A 17,830-nucleotide genomic window follows, 5' to 3' on the forward strand; every position below is an offset into this window, starting at 1 on the left:
GATAATGAAAGAAAATATATGATCGCTGATCACAAACATAGTAAGATAATAATTTTTTTTCTTGCCTACAATAAGAAGAGATAATAATGATTGTAATATTTAATTTTTCAATTGAGTTCGTCCTAGCAATACTTTCTGAAAAACAACATCAGACCATATACATACTTAGCACATATATATTCATCGACATTTCTATAATAACAACTACATTTGGTTTATATACCGCCCTTCAGGACAACTTACCGACCACTCAGAGCGGTTTACAAAGTATGTTATTATTATCCCCATAACAATCACCCTGTGAGGTGGGTGGGGCTGAGAAACAGTACCAAGACCAATATACAAAAATTATGTTACCAGACCACTTATCAATAAAAAGAAAAATCATCGGTTATTTAAGAACTTTTAAAATACATTTCACGCTGTTTAAAAATTAATGTACAGAATCTGGCTACTTGCCATGTGATCATGTGGTTTTTTATCAGCTAAGAGGCAGCAGAGCTTTGCTTTATTTGTAGTTATATGACTGGGAATCCTATCTAATAGTGGAGTAATAATTTTTAAATGAACCTCTCCATAGCATGGGCAACTGAAGAACATGTGCTCTGCAGACTCTACCTCTCCCAAAGGACATAGACATAGTCTTTCCACATAGGGGATTTTGTTGTACCTACCCTCAACAACCGCTGATGGAAAAGCACAACACCTGGCCAAAGAAAATGCCCTTCTGAAATTATTTACTTCCACAGAGGCCAGATACTTGGCTGGCTCAAGAGTACCTTTATCATTTATCAGCACCCCCATTTTAGATGCACTAGAGATGTCAGATTGGCGCTCTATGTCTTCTATTCTACGTTTAATTAACCCTTTGGCTCATTCAGCCCCCTGTGTTAGGAGCACCTGAGGAGAGAAACCATTTTGTAATATACCTATATACTGCCTTAAGCCAGCTGGATTTAAACTCGTCATTGAGAATTAGAGGGAGCAAACCTTGAAACCCAAGGTCACTCAGCTGGCTTCAAGAGGGAAATCAAACCCGGTTCTCCAGATTAGAGTCCCACTGCCCTTAACCACTTTACCAAACTGGCTAATATCTATACTCTCAGATAAAAAACAACAAAGTTTTTGGTGGCCCCTTAAAGACCTAATGCATTTATTCTGGTGAATGTTTTCATCAACCAGAGCCCGCTTCAGCCCATGTATGTGTCTGACAAAGGGGGGCTGTGCCCTTCTGGAATTTGTCTATGCAGTCAGTGATTCCTAAGCTGTGGCGCAGCTGCTACAATAAAGGAAAGTGCCAAAGGCATGTTTCAGGGTAAACATATTGCCCATTATTCAGATGGGCATTTTGTCCTTTTGTGAGATGTATTACCTCAGATTGTACATAGGAGAGAATGACTCATTCAGTAGTTTTCCCCATATCTTTATGATGTGTGAAAAATGTACATCAGGCACAGACTAGGAAGTTAAAATGGCCCTAGAGCAAGCCAGACTGAGTGGCCTCTGCAGTGCTAAGCAGAGCTGCTAGGGCTCCTGGTTCCCAGCAACCCTCCAAAGAGTGGCCTGTCAGGAACTTTCTCTGTAAGTTCAATGGCCATTCCACCCCAATGTACATTTTAGGGTGGTGACTTCTATATCATGTGCTTCATTGAATGTTTGAAACATTTTAATGACTTTTGGAGAGATTTGCAAATGAGCAGTAGGGGGAAGTGCCCATTGTGTAATACTCTGTTTAGGTTGTCCTTAGGTTTGCCAATAGGCCTGAAGAAAAATATCTTGTCCTTTTAATAGGGCCATAATGATACTTACCTGCATGCCATGAAAAACTTCAGCTGTCCATTTCCATACATTATTTATTTATTTAATCGCATTTCTAGACCGCCCTCCCCGTCAGACAGGCTCAGGGCGGTTTAACAGCAGCTTAAAACAATAAAAACAATAAATACATTAAGCCCCTATTAAAAGGACAGGGCATTCTATAGGCAGTGTGTTTTTGTGTACATCAACAACCATGTTCCTGCAACAAACAAATATATGATGGGGTTTTAATCATACTATCAAGCAGATTAAAAGAAGGGTAGCTACTAAATAAATACATATATATTATTTCTCAGAGAGGATCTAGTGGAACAGGAAAGCAATGATAAAAAATGCCTAACAGCCTTCCCATTCTTGTCAACAAGGAGCCCTTTCCACATTCATCTTTCAGGAAACCTCCATGTTCCTGCTGAAAAAACCCAGTGTATATCATAGAAGTGAATGTGGCATAATCTCAGATTATGAATGGGATCAGAAGCTCTTATAAACTGAGAACATGCCCTCGTGTGAGACTGTGGATTGCAATGGAGGATGTCATTTTTTTTAAAAAGAAGAAGCTTGTTCATCATTAAGGAACTCTTGAGAAGTTTCTGAGGAACCCCAAGGCTCCTAGGAACACAGTCTGAAAGCCACTGAAAATATACAATAATAACACTATTGCAGTATGCACTAAATACTGCGGAGCTTGTTTTTCAATTTAAAAGGCTAGGGTCACAAATAAAGTGGAGGGATTGTGACTGCCTTAGAAACAATTCGCACAGTGGTGCTCTATTTTCCCCCTATTAAAAATACTGCTGGTTTTAATAGAGACCCCATTAGGGAGTCACAAGCTTTACATTACTTAAAATTAAGCAATTTATTGTGTAAATACTAAAGTATAGCATATACACTTTTATCAGTATATACTTTTAGAAAATATCTTAATATTAAGTGGAAACATTTACTTTAAATAGACTTAATTTGGCTTGTTTTCTTGATAATTTAAATTATGGTTTTAAAATCAATCTACCCTCCAGTGTAAATGCTTTCTCTCAAGCTACTGCTTGAAATAAAATTCCACACTTCAAATCTTGACAGACTAATTTCAGTTGTCCTGATGTATTAATTAATGCTTTCAGCCCTAAATTCAAACACCAAATTTTCTTTTATAAGCAGCATTCAGATAGCAATACGGACATGACAGGCATAAATACAGCCGGTTGCCAGTTTTGTAGGCTCTCTTTCCTGGGCTCAGAGTGTCCTTGGTGTCTTCCTGTAGTCAGAAATCTTTAAATTCCTGTTTGCCGACATTAGATTATGGGAACCTGGACAAGTGTTTCTAAACTGGGATTAAACCATGGTTAGAATCCTAGTTTGTGGGAAAGCAACCACCATCAATTGGCTAAGATGTCCACAAGCCATATTCATGACCACTACAGTGAACTAGAGAACTGTCATGAATTCTGAATGCAGGCACTGTGTTCAGATCTTAATGATATAGGTAATGGTGGATTTTTTTAAAAAAGCTTGTGTGCGCACATGTACGTACTGTTGAAATGGCTTTCAAATATAACTGTAACATGATACGTGTTTTTCTTTTCTTTTTTCTCTCCAGTGTGGCTGGGCCTACTTTTAAACCATCTCACCAGATTCCACCTGTTAGGAATACTCACAGCCAGCCTTATTCCTCTGTTCCAGGTAACAGCATAAAATTATATAATGTTGGACTTTATTTCCTATGCAAAGTAACTTGTTTCAGGGGTGTTGTTTTACACAATGCAACATGCATATTCTGGAATTACTATATTAGTCCTGAAATTATTGATAAAAGCAGTGAAGCTACAAAACATGTTAATGACCCTGTTCAAATTAGATGGAATAGATATCATCTTAAGGATCATAAATAAATAAATAAGGTATCAAATATGTTGTTCTTGCCATTCTAATTTGCTAAAAAGAAAAACAACAAAACTGAATATAGCCACTCTTTCAGCATACTACAGTGTTTTTTTTAAAGATTGTAAAGATTATAGCTTTTAAAAGTGGGAAGAGGATTGTGTTAAAAATAAGCAGAAATGTTAAATATAGCTGGCCAAACTATATCCTGTATTTACTTGAAAAGAAGACAACCTTGAATGTAAGATAACCCATATATACAAATAGTTTATTATCATAAATATCTGTCACTTTAATGACAATTTAAGAGGTGTCCCTATTTTTCTTGATAGCACTCTTGAGAAAAAGCTTAGTCTATCTTTCAGGTAAATAGTAGGTGGTAATTACAACTTAATTGATGTCAGTGAGAATTTAGCAATTTGAGCTCAGAGTTATAACTGGAAAATATTGTACAGAGCTATAGATGTGCATTCTTTGTTACTTTACTGACAAATGTGTGTTTGGCATTAACTAATGTATGTGGCCTTGTTAATTTGCATCAATCTTAGAAGTAAGTTTTCAATTGTCTAAACATATAATGCATTTAATTTGTTTTTTAAATATTTCCTTTAGGTTGTTGTTGTTGTTGTTGTTGTTGTTGTTGTTGACCTTTATTTTGTGTTCTATATTGGTTTCAAGCAGGCAACATTAGAAGATCTACATCTATGTCTTATATGGATGGATATGTAGGGACGTGGCCAAAAGAAAAACGGTAAGCCATTTGTCTGTTGAGGATCTTGCCAAGTTTTGAGTTTTCGACTTTGAAAACATTTCACATCCATCCTGATTGCTTATTTATTTACGTTGTTTCTCATGCCTACCAACTCATAGGATTCATACAAAACCTCTAAAATCAAAATAAGTATAAACTCATAAAACAATAAAATGAATTAGATAAACAGAAGCAGCAAGATCAATCCAGGAGTAGCAGAAGACAAATTTAAATTTCACTAAAAGGCTTAGTTAATAAAAACATTTTTACCCAAAACACCAGATGCCTGCTGAATGGGTTCAGGGAGGGAATTCCATAAATCAGTAGGGAATAACCTGCGTCTGGTATCCTCACCATCAAGTGGGCTCATTTGGAGGCAGGTGGTTCTTTATGCACATGGGAAAAAACAGCAATGAGCATCGGGCTTGCATGTTCTTTCCCAATCCCATATATAATCTTTACAAGAGCCTGTGTATGAAAACACATACATAGGCCACCCCATTTGCAACATCCATATTATCCCCTCCCCTGTTATGGAGGGTGGATGATGTTAGAGGACCTACACACATAGAGTCTCTCTACACAAGACATATTACAAAGAGACTCTCAAGTGACTTTCTTTCTGTGTGGTCTTATATTCAAGTGTACTCTATCTCCCTAGTGGTGTGTGTGTATCCACAATGGGAGAACAAGTGTAAAATCTTTCACTTGATCCTACTTGTGTAAGTTGTGTAGAGAGACTCATAGAAACATTACTGCATATAAACTCTATATTACCAAAAATGTGTGTGAACCAGCTCATAACTGCATTATATTTGCTAAATCTCCATGACTTACTTGCCTTGGCAAAGTATTATTTTCGTAATTATTGTATCAGTCATTTTATTCTGCAATTTAATGTAGACAGTAGCAGAGGTTGGAGACCTGCCCTTATGGCTCAAGGTATATGGTCAGTCCTTCTTTGTTCGTTTTCCTTGTTTACAATTTCTGTTTTTGAATCACTAAGAGAGTGCTGGAATATCCGTCTTGATTCCTTGGAAGGAATTTTTATTTTAGATTCAAGGAGTCATATTATAAATGATATTATAGTCACAAAATCTGTTGAGGTTTTTCTTTAAAAAAACCCTGGAATACATTCAGAATAGGCACAAAACAGGTTCTAATGACTGGGCACATGCAAATATAACAAGCATTAAAATGATAGCTGTATTATGGGTTTTTATTATAGTTGAAGTGATTGAAGGCAGGACCAGTTTGCTTGGAAATTGTTTGGGGACTGTAACAAAGGAAGCTGAAAGCGTTCACTCAATCAGATGGAGGGCAATTAGTGATTCCATTGGCAGAGATTGCCCATGTGACCAGTCTGTGAAGCACAGTATTTGCATTCAGTTAATTTTATTTTCCCTCTGTGCCATCAAGTAACCAAATCTGAGTGTCTATGTAACATCATCATGTGTCTGGTGTGATTTTTTTGATTGGCAAGGATCACAATGAAGCAGAAAGAGGGGTGGAAGGAAAAACATCAAATGCTGCAGGAGAGATACAAAAAAGATTAAAATATTATAATACGAGATTTTAAAAAGACTTTCTCAATATAATCTCCTTTTAGATCTTCAGTGCACGGAGTTTCATTTGATATTTCTTTTGATAAAGAAGACATCATTCACATGACAACTCCAAACAAAGGAATGACTAGATCTGTTAGTAATGAAGGTCTTGAGAAAAATGCCAACCGAATGCCCAAACATATTAGAAAAAACCTGTCCTTCAGGCCTGTGAATGGAGAGGAAGAAAGTGAAGATATTGAAGAAGAAAAGGAGGTGGACAGTCACAGTAGTTCAAAGATCAATAGTAATCAAAGGAACACCAACCAAGTTAGGCCATATAACCTCCCGAATGGAGCACTGCAGAACAGATTGGTTACTGATGAATTGGGCAATCAGCTTGAGGCACCAAGCATTGAACAGGCTTTGCAGATTATCCATGATACTGAGAAATCTCCCTGTGTTACCCAGCCTGAACAAATTACAAATGGGTTTTTCCTTCACAACAAGGAGATGAACATCTTGAATTCAAACATCATACCTGATCAGAGTAATCCTGATATCACAGACACAAAAGGTGCCCTTAGTCCTGTAACTGACAATACAGAAGCAGATACAGGAATCCATGTCCCTTCAGACATTCCAGAGACTATAGATGAAGATTCTACCTTGAGGGATTATACTGTAAGTCTGGACTCTGATATGGAAGAACCATCTCGATTTTTGCATGATTTTGATAGCAGAGGTGGCAACCAAAAGGAGCAATTAAGCCCTTGTCCAAGCTCGATAAGTGCCAAATCCCAAGCAGGAAGTAGTGCTTCTTCAAGCTCAGGAGTTAAAATGACCAGCTTTGCAGAACAGAAATTTAAGAAACTTAATCACACAGACAGCAGAAGCAGTGGAAGCAGTTCTCAGAAAACAACCCCAGAAGGCTCTGAGCTGAACATTCCTCACATAATTTCCTGGGCTCAAATACCAGAGGAATCTCATCTCCCTCAGGGAAAAGATACGACACAGTTGCTGGCCTCTGAAATGGTGCAGTTGAAGATGAAGCTGGAAGAGAAGAGGCGAGCAATTGAGGCCCAGAAAAAGAAGGTTGAGGCTGAATTCACAAAGCAAAGACAAAAAATGGGAAGAACGGCATTCCTTAATGTTGTTAAAAAGAAAAGTGATGGAATTTCACCACTGCGAGAAGAGGCAGCTGGAGCAGAGGATGAGAAAGTGTTTACTGACAAGTTGAAGGAAAAAGAAACTCAAAAGCCAGGTGAACAGCTAAACAAGGCATCAGAGAAAACAAAGGAGAGCATTGAAAATCCCCATAGCAAATGGTTTAAGTCCCCAAGTACTCCTGTTGATTCTGAGAAGCAATGTAATTTGTTAAGTCCTTCAGAAGAAAACATAAATGAGGGTGACCTTTTAGAATATACAAAGTCTATTGAGAAGCTCAATTCTTCTCTACATTTCCTGCAGCAAGAAATGCAACGGTTATCACATCAGCAAGAAATGCTAATGCAGATGAGGGAGCAGCAAGCTTGGGTTATTTCACCGCCTCAGCCTTCTCCCCAGAAACAAATTCGGGAGCTTAAATCTTCTCTGAGATCTACAGGATCATCTCCCATTGCCTCATTTTCATTGGAATCTCCTCGACCTTCCCACCAGTCCCCACAGGCATCTTCTAGAAAGAATTCCACTCTCTCTAGTAAAATGCAAAGGACTCCTAGGCCAAATGAACTGAAAATAACACCTTTGAACCGCACTTTGACAGCTCCACGATCTGTGGATAGTCTCCCTCGTTTGAGAAGATTTTCTCCAAGTCAGGTATCCATTCAGACCAGATCATTTGTTTGTTTTGGAGATGATGGTGAACGTGTATGTGAACCTCAGCTGAGAGGAAATCTTTTGAACGAGAGTAGACATACGACTGAGGTAGCTGGAAAAGAAGGAGTAGGCGAGAAAGAAGTGGAACAAAAAGTGACAGAAGTAGTTGAACAAGTATCAGAGGAAAACCAGATCAGACCTCTGGAGTCCACAGTGTCTGAAGTACTATCACAGCCCATTACTGAAACTGTCTGTCTTACTCCAAGTGAAGAGTTACTGAACCCTCCAGTATTGCCACTGTCATCTTCTCTACCTAAAACTGCTAACCTCATAGAAGTTTCCCTCTCAAACTTGAAACCACCAGAAAAGTCAGAAGAGTCCATTGAGAAATCAGAGGGTGAGAGTGACAAAGAACAATTGGAGGATGACCAAAAGGTGTGTTGTGGATTCTTTTTCAAGGTAAGTGAGTATATCATGAAATCGTAACATCGTGAGAACCAGCATAATGGTGTGGTTAGAGTGCTGGGAGACCCAGGATCAAATTCCCACCCTACCAATGGAAGCTTGCTGGGTTATCTTGGGCCAGTCATGCACTCCCAGCCTTGCTTACCTCACAGGGTTGTTGGGAAGATAAACTGGAGGAATGGAGAACAGTGTTGCAGGCTGTTTTTGGTCCCTGTTAGTGAGAAAAGTGGACAATATAAATACCTAAATCTATCATGAGATGTTCCTGTACTAATGTAGGAAGGCAGAAGATTATTCCTTTTTGTATTGCTAAATTTAAAACAGTTTTAAAGGAAAGTTAGCATATTGAAGGTATTTGAGGAAAGGGAAAGCTACATAACGGATTTACCTTAGTTGCTGTATTAAAAATCCTGTAGACTTTTCTTCAGCGCAATACACCAGCTTTCCTATATCAGGAAGGATCTCCTATTATTGGCCCCCAGTACCTATTTGGAATCGGAGGTCACAACAAATTAGAGCTTGAAGGTTTTTCAAGCTAGGATGCTTTCAGTCCATGTTCTGTATGCAAGAGGGGGATGAAAGAAGCATGGAAGCACAGCAACCAAGGTGTGTTTGTGCCCATCATAAACAAAAGATATGTTGTGATGTCTCAGTGCATCTCATATAGGCCCTGATATATCACATAATCTTTCTCTCTAGGACTTTAGAGTAATAGATCAATCCTTAAAGCACTCTGCTGGTTTTTAGTTCAGTGGATAATGTTGCTAATAACTTGAAAACATGACCCACGTAGTACTCACTCGATGGCTCATGGAGAGCCACATTTGCAGTTACCATCAACCAAAGAACCACATGACTACTATATGTCCTGTTTGCCACCCCAGCAAATACACACACACACATGATTAAAAGAATTTCAGGTGAGCAGCCATGTTGATCTGCAGTAAAAGAGCAAGGTTCAAGTCCAGTAGTACCTTAAAGACCAACATGATTTTGAGAGTCAGAAGTTCCCTTCATCAGATATCTGACAGAGGCAGCTTTGATTCTCAAAGGTTTATACCCTGCTACTGGGTAAGGTGCTACTGGACTCAGATATCATGATACAGCTGTTAATATTAAATATATAACAAATGAGTTGGATCCTATGACTCTCAACAATTTCTCCCAAAAGAAAAATTCTTTTTTCAACAAAGAAAGACTTCTCCATCAGAAAAAACCATTCTCCATTGGATGAAGCCTTTATCCCTGGCTGGAGGAGCAAAAATTAGTCATGGGATCCAACCGTGTAACCTTTTTAGTTATGAGAGTACCTCTGAACTTGTAGGGTCTTTCCTTATTGCTGTTGAACCTTAGCAAGCCCTTGTGTATCTGTAATGAGCGGAAGGATTTTCAAGTTAGTCTTGTGACATAAAATAGCAGGCAAGCTTTTAAATTCTCCAGAACTCTTTATTAAGCCGGATGATTTAAAAAAATGCTTCCATATGTTAAGTTTCCATTCAGTTGAACTTCAGCAAAGTTAGTACCTCTCTGTGCTAAATTTTCTCCATGTAAGGAATTTTGTTTTATGGGTTAGCATTCAACAGTGGTATGCCCCAGTTTACCACCTCATTCAAGTGCATATTTCTATCCAACCTCATACACCGAATGCCCACATCTCCACAACCTTAATATATAATCATCATAGACAAGTTGTATCACGATTTAAAAATAAAACTCTTTTATCTTGGGCACATATCAGTGATGAATGTATCACAATTTCTGAAGAGCTCTTCCTACTTTCCCTTCCCCGTTCATCACCCAGCATAGGGCCAGTTGGCTTGAGAAGCCACCAAAGTCAAAGCCCCCCCCCCCATCCGAGGGGTTGTGAAGGCAATAAGAGTGTCACCCTATGCATGTTTACTCAGGAGTAAGCCCCACTTTGTTCAATGGGACTTACTGTCAGGTATGTGCATTCTATTGAAGAATAAGCAATGAACATTGCAAAGGTGTAAAAGTTTTAGAAGCTTTTTGAAATTCCCACAACTGCTGGCCAGCTAAGTGTTTGGCAGACTTTGCAGAGAAAGGATGGGTAATGTGCCTGTCTTCTCTCTGTGGAGTCTGCCTGGTCAGGTCTGACCAGCAGCTGCAGGACCCTTTTCCAACTCATACTGTGGAGACACCAAGGAGCGGCAGTGCTCTCATGCTTCACACTGCAGGAGCCTGTTTGTGTTGGGCCATGAGCTTTCCAAAGGCAGGCTCATGTCCTCTTGCTCTCTCAGTAGCACAGAGCTTACAGTCTCGATGAGAGTGAAAGAGAAAAGGCTCTCCTGTCTCAGGCCAGGGAGACAGTGAGAGGAAAGCAAGGGAGGTAGAGGGTGCTCTGGCTTCCCACTGCAGAAGCCTGCTGTGAACCAGACCAACAGCAGTGTGAAGCATGTACAAGAGGTGTGGGTGTCCTTTCCTTCTCTCACTACCTTCTTACTCTTTCCCTAGCATGGAGCACAGAATCTCAGGTGAAAGAGTGAAATTGCCAAGGCGCCTAGAGGACACCACCAAGCTGGTTGTGGAGAAAGGAGAGTAAAGCTACCACTACCCCATAGCCAGCTTGCTCTTTTGCTTGAGCGGCTATTGTGCGCATGTTGGTGGTGGCGGTGGTTTTGCTTTCTCTTCTCTAAGTCCAACTTGCTCTCCTCCTGGCAACTGCCTGGGTGCTGGGGTGAGAGTTGCTGTAAATGATGGGCCCTCTACTTCTGTCTCTGGCCTGAGATCTGCAACTCATTGAACCTCTTCTCCAGTCCCTCTAGTGGCAGTTATTTCACTGGGGGAACAGCCGGCCAACCACAGATCCCACTAGAATATGGGGCAGTTGCTACATAAGGGTATGGTGCTCAGATTAGCCATGGACACGTCAAAGAACCACATGTGGTTCCCAAGACACTGAGTGAGTATTGCTGCATCACCTGATTTTGCTTTTTCATAAATATTCCTACTAGGATGATCAAAAGGCTGAAAATGATATGGCAGTAAAACGGGCAGCATTATTGGAAAAGCGATTGAGAAGGGAAAGAGAAAACTTACTTCGAAAGCAGCAGCTGGAAGCAGAGTTGGAACACAAGAAAGAAGAGACAAAGTGAGATTAACTATAGACACTGATCATTCTGAATCCAAACTAGATTTCAAAAACTATTTGCTGTGCCCTAGAAATTATCTTGCCTCTGAGAATTCTCCCATCCAATATCCCATATACTATGTTAAAACATATGAAAAGGTCAATTGTGGCGGTTATCTGCCATATTCCTTCTTCATTTCTGAGAACAATTTTTAGAAATGTTGAAGCCATGGAGGTGGGGGCAGGAACTGAGTTGGGAATGGAAATTTGTGAGGAAATGGAAATATACACTGTTCTTTATCAAGCCTAAAATTATTTTATTTATCATTTATAGCACAGTTAACTGTGTTGTAAAATAATGTGTTTTATGTTGTTCAAACATTGTACTATTGCTGTGAGTTTTGAAAATTAAAAGTATAAATGCCATTGTTTTCTACAAGCCAAATGGCAACATCTATTTGATCAGAATCTGCTGAGAAAGACGCACACACTCTGTTTAACAAATCTTAATATAGCTCTTAGTTAAATATTTCAAATAGTTTTTTCTCTCTAAATTTTACTAAAAACAAACACATGTGGTATTAAAGTTTTGTTAATATATTTTGTTAAATGAGAATATTAGCTAGTAGACCTGGTGCTGATCAACTAAGAGGCTGGGGGGATGACTCACTAGTTTTTCTTCCAGTATTCTAGTCCCAGTGGATATTGTGGGACTCTGCCTGTATTGTAAATTTTCCTGAAAATATTAATTGCTTCACCAAACTTAAGCATGAAAGTTAAGCTGGTTTATTACATTAATATTTGAAAACCGAGTACATTTTGGAAACGTATCTGGTACTTTGTCAGCACTTTCACAAAGTTACAATTATCGTCACTGCTATTGTTGTTGCAAGAATTTTTTTGCTAAAAAAAGTGACTTGAATTTCCAAGGAGGAAGTCTGAGGAAGAACGTCAGAAGAAGGAAGATGAAAGAGCACGACGAGAGTTCATTAAACAGGAATATATGAGGAGGAAGCAGCTAAAACTCATGGAAGAAATGGACATTGTCATAAAGCCCCGACCCCATTCATCCAAACAGAAAAAGCCACGACCAAAATCTATTCATAGAGATCATATTGAGTCTCCCAAGACTCCAATCAAAGGTCCTCCAGGTAACAAGTCTGATCATGCTGTCCCCAGCTTTGGTTTGCAGAATTAAGTAGTCAATGCATGCCATATAACTTTTTGCTTTTCTAGTAAACTTAAGGAGCACAGTAAGCCAACATTGAATTTATTTTCCCCTCACATTTAGTTTTAGATGTTCACCTTTAGACTGAGGACGAGAGTGGGTGCTTTTAGACAGACCACTGATTTTTCTTATGTCTTAATTATACTTGAGAAGGTTCAAATAGCTTTTAGTTTATTTTATCAAGGTAACGTATTATCCCACTTTTCTTCCTAATAAGGAGCCAAAGCAGCTTACAAGTAACAATGAATCAAGCAAAATATAAACAAAAACACATCCCCGCCAGGTTCTGAATCCAGTGGCGAGCTCACTCAATAGCTGCAAGATGCGAGTCACGGGCCAAGAACCCTTCTGCTTGCACCCCTGGTCACCAATGGGGTTTAATACTACCTTGCAAACATGAATGAGGCAAACATCGCTGAGACGTTGTGCAGCGCAACTCCCCAAATAAACGTTCCATTAACCAATACAGGAACATTCGCTATATTTTAACTAGATATTCATTTCTATGGACAGTAGTACACCTGCTGTCTGGGGCAAATGTTCCAAGAGCCAAGTTCTTCCATCCTCTCAGTTCTATCCCCACCCTCTGCCTCCACCCCTGGCTGCTCTTCTTGCTATATTGTTGTATTGTGATTTTAGACACATTTTTTTAAAAATTGTGTAAGCTGCTTTGAGTGCTGCTTCGCAGGAGAAAAGTGGAAAAAATATTTAGTTTCTTGGAGAAAAAGGCAGACGAAAAAAACAACCCAGGCCTTGCCCTCACAAAGGAGGGGAGGGACAAGAAGCCGGACAGCCCTGCAGTTCTGCTGGGCTCTGTGCCTGGCTCACACAGGCCAGGAGCTGCCTGCCCTGGGCCTGGCTCTCGTACCCCGGGCTGGACCAGCCTAACTGGGGGGAAGGGCAGGCCATTGGCCCATCAGGAAATTCCTCGGTGTTTATAACCTTAATTCATGTTATAATGGATTTGCTTCAGTGGTTTGCTATATACAACCACCTTTTGGTTGTCCAAAGTATTGATAAAATGTGTAATATGCATTTGACATATTATGTCAATAATAGCTTATTAGTCACAGGGCTAATAAGCAGAAAAAATAATTTTTAGAAATCTTGGTGAATTGCCTTTTCTAGTATTAAATCTCATGAATGATCTGGCTGCTGTCAGAATAAACCTTAGCTTGTTTTTGACACAAGCAAAACTGTGAAGTCCTCAGGCTCATATGCTGTGTACCTCTTTCCCTTTACACGTGGGACATATACTGAATTCCTGGTTTGGTGCGAATCACATGATGGTGACAAAGTGACAAACTGTTTCTTGCGTACAAATTTGAATGTATCTTATTTTTTTTAATGGTCAAGTTCATATTTCACTAGATTTACAACATAACATTATTGTTCTCCCTCCCACCCGCCTCTAGTATCTAGCCTTTCGCTGGCATCTCTGAACACAGGAGACAATGACAGTGTGCAGTCAGGCAAGAGGACGCCACGGTAAATCTTCAGTTATAACATAACTTTAACAGAAATAACTGTTGTCTTATGATTAGCACAGCAGTGCTCACTCAGGGATAAAACTCTTAGGCATAATGAAGAAACATTTATGACACAACAGATCTTCCGTTTCAGTGCTACAAACTCTAGGCCAGTTCACTCTAGCATCACAGAGCATTTTAAGATGCATGTTAACTCCCCAGCCTGTGATGAATTATGCACAGGAGTTTTTTTTTAGCATTTCTATTGGCATGAGTACACATGACTGCTCCAGGCTGGGACTCAGCACCTGTGAGTTTATTTGGTACTTTTCTCATGCCTACCACATGCCCACTGATTGTGTGAATAGACTTTAATCAATGCAGAATTTCAGCTAATTTTAAACAGCCCCTCTTTTTTAACTCTTCCCATTGATAATCATAGACCACTGATCATTGGACAACTGTATTATACTGTTTAAACTTTGTTGGATTTACAGTGGAGTACATTTAAGTTTTTGTGAAATCAAGACAGATGGCTTCGATACCTGTAACAGGTGTGTAGATGGCAGCATTTCATCATGTCTCTAGTGCCACAACTGTCACTATTCCCACCCTTTACTTGAAGCATTCATTCCCACCCATGCTGTCTTCTGGATATTTCTCAGGCACCAAAAAGAGTGGAATGAATGAGTGGAGAGATTAGAAAGATTAAAGTCAAATGTGTGCACTGTCCTTTCATCCCCTGTGGCAGCATTGCAGGAAAAAGCGGTGGGTGGTCTTCTGACAGTCATCAGAAATGAGCTCAGCCTACTTGTAAACTGATACCATCCCTGCTGCTGATACCATTCAAAGATTTAGATGAATTACTGTGCTTTTAAGGTCATTTGACTGGGTTTTAAATGGTCTTTCAATTATAAAGCATTGTGTAAGTTCATTTGAATGTTTAAAAGAATGTTTGATAATAAGTTGGAAATACTTCATTTTTTTTTTTAAATACAACTCTTAGTTCCGAGTCTGTGGAAGGATTTTTATCTCCAAGTCGTTGTGGCAGTCGTAATGGGGAAAAGGATTGGGAAAATGCATCTACAACCTCTTCAGTAGCTTCTGCTACAGAATATACAGGTTGGTAGCATGGCAGGTATTTAACTTTTTACATGCTTTGTAGCAACATCTTGGCATTGTCCAGTGTTCTTCACCATCATTCTCATTGTATGTAAGTGGGTCCTGGATCTGTTGTGACACTACTAAAGCACTTTTCCCCTCGTCTGCAAGCTCTTGGCCTGAGTTCTGCTGCACACACCATAATGTACCTATTACTTACAGTTGGGAGTTATCCCATATATAGAACCAGCAGGTCTAAGTCTGTCCAGGGCCCTCCAGCATACGGGCTACCATGCTTCATAGGAAGATGTGAGAGAGCATTCACACATTTATCCTTCATAGATTTATCCATGAAACAATGCAAGATTCTACTTGAATGGTAACATTTTCCCTTCCATTTCATACATCTGCTGGCTGTTCTCCATTTGCATCACTTTTTCCTTTTTTGTGCATTCCTGCTGAGAAAAGCTTCACTTTTCTACTTTTATTTGTGTTCTTATACTTTGAAAGCCAAACAATCCCTCTCAAACTCTAGACCTTTAGCAGCTGCAGTGGAAATAGGAAATTGAGCAAAATTCTAGTTTGTGCACAGTATTTGGACATGGGGTAATGATGACTGCAAAAAGTACATGAAAGGTAGAAATGTCCAAACAGCCCTCACTAATGTTTTAAATTCCAAGGTATAATAACATCAGCTGGCTGAGCAACATGGACTCTGGTGAGTCTCTTTATCTGTTGGTCATCCTTAGGAAAATGAAGAGATGTGTAAGATTGCTTCCTGAACCTAAATTGATTGGGTTGATTTTTTTTTCTATAGGACCAAAGCTCTACAAAGAACCCAGTGCAAAATCTAACAAACACATAATTCAGAATGCTCTGGCTCATTGTTGCTTGGCGGGAAAAGTAAATGAAGGGCAGAAGAATAAAATATTGGAGGTAAGACAAGCTTGTACTGCAAAATTAAAGGAAAAGAGGAGAGAAATAAAATCTAAAGACTGCAGGATTTAATGGAATTTTGATATGGAACAGTAGCTGCGTGGGCTCTGTTGTGTTGTCATCTATATCCCACAGAAATGCTGCAGAGAGTGGGATAGCCAGAGCAGCTATTCCAGACGCTAAAGCTCAGGATTATCCACTTTGCCAACACTTTCTGGTGGCTCTAATCAAGTGTGGAAATACACTTTCTAAGGATTTGTAAACATTAAATAGCTTCTACAAACCCTGGTGTTCCTGAGAGCCAAGCTACAAGTGACGAATTACACTTGCCTGGTCATTCGTCACTTGTAGCTTGGCTCTGAATTTCCAGCCTCCCATTCTGGAAGAGACAGAGCTGAGCTGCCATTTAATGTGTTCCCTGAAGACCCTTCCTGAACATAAAAATCACACGCTTTTGTGTTACAGGAGGCATTTAATGATGCTACAATAGAAATTCAGTAGGAAATCGGGCAGAGGGCGGCAGGGAATAGGAAATCACACATTTTGATCCTGTCCTCTAACTCCTTTCATATTGAAGGCAGCATTCTGATTGTATAGACATTGCAGAAGCAATTGGCATATGAACAAAACTGTTCCATTACAATCCAGTTCTTAAAATTACCCTCAGTGCCATTGTTTCAGGCAGGTAGCCATGTCAGTCTGTAGTAGAACAGCAGGATTTGAGTCCACTGGTGCCTTAAAGACGAACAAGATTTTCAAGGTGTAAGTTTTCAAGAGCCAGAGCTCCCTTCATCAGACACAGGGAAGAGTGGCGATCCCAGAGTTATATTCCAGTCAGAAGGTGGGTGGGTGAAACAAAGAAAAAAGTTGGGACGTAAAGGTGCAACTTGATTAGAAATTAGCTTCTATGATGACATAAGAATCCTATTCAGCCCTTGGGGGTCCATTGAGAGCCAGTTTGGTGTAGTTGTTAAGAGCGCAGGACACTAATCTGGAGAACCGGGTTTGATTCCCCACTCCTCCACTTGAAGCCAGCTGGGTGACCTTGGGTCAGTCACAGCTTCTAGCTTTCTCAGCCCCACCCACCTCACAGGGTGTTTTGTTGTGGGGATAATGACATACTTTGTAAACCGCTCTGAGTGGATGTTGTCATCCTGAAGGGCGGTATATAAATCAAATATTATTGTTCTGGACTTGTAAATGAACTCCATTTCATCTGCCCTTGAAGTTTCTCTGAGGACAGCCATTTTTAGGTCAGCAATGGAATGTTCTAGAAAATTAAAATGTTCTCCTATTTTGTTGTGGATGTTGTGATTTCTAATGTCAGATTTATGTCCATTTATTCTTTTCCATAGGGACTGGCCTGTTTGTCCAATGTAGAGTATGGATGTGCATTGTTGACACTTGATAGCACTATGTAACATTGGAAGATGAACAAGTGAATGGACCTGAGCTGGTTTAACTGGTGTTGTTAGGTCTAGTGATTGTGTTGTCAGAGTAAATATGGGGACAGAGTTGGCATCTTGGTTTATTGCCAGCCCTGGCTCCAGAGTCTGTGTTAGGAAGTACATTATCGTGAGTGAGAAGTTATTTTAAGATTAGGGGCCTGTGTGCGGACAAGAAAAGTTTTGACTCCCAATATGTGAGAGAAGAGTAACATTATCCAGCATAGATTACGGGTCATTAATGATGTGTTTAACTGGGAGCTGCATGTGACTACCAGTGGTGTTCTGTTGC

The 17,830-nt window shown here is 39.7% G+C and overlaps 1 protein-coding gene across 1 annotated transcript in view; it reads left to right on the forward strand.

The window, feature by feature from the left end:
* CAMSAP2 (calmodulin regulated spectrin associated protein family member 2) overlaps window positions 1-17,830 on the forward strand; it is a 109,355-nt gene that overhangs the window by 87,862 nt on the left and 3,663 nt on the right. The window contains exons 10-17 of the mRNA XM_054980766.1: window positions 3,413-3,495; window positions 4,375-4,444; window positions 6,054-8,265; window positions 11,244-11,380; window positions 12,290-12,510; window positions 14,003-14,075; window positions 15,063-15,178; window positions 15,975-16,093. Of these exons, the coding sequence (XP_054836741.1) occupies window positions 3,413-3,495; window positions 4,375-4,444; window positions 6,054-8,265; window positions 11,244-11,380; window positions 12,290-12,510; window positions 14,003-14,075; window positions 15,063-15,178; window positions 15,975-16,093 (3,031 nt within the window). The remainder of the gene's footprint in view (window positions 1-3,412; window positions 3,496-4,374; window positions 4,445-6,053; window positions 8,266-11,243; window positions 11,381-12,289; window positions 12,511-14,002; window positions 14,076-15,062; window positions 15,179-15,974; window positions 16,094-17,830) is intronic.

Source organism: Eublepharis macularius, chromosome 5 (assembly GCF_028583425.1).
Source record: "Eublepharis macularius isolate TG4126 chromosome 5, MPM_Emac_v1.0, whole genome shotgun sequence".
NCBI classification, from domain to species: Eukaryota; Metazoa; Chordata; class Lepidosauria; order Squamata; family Eublepharidae; genus Eublepharis; species Eublepharis macularius.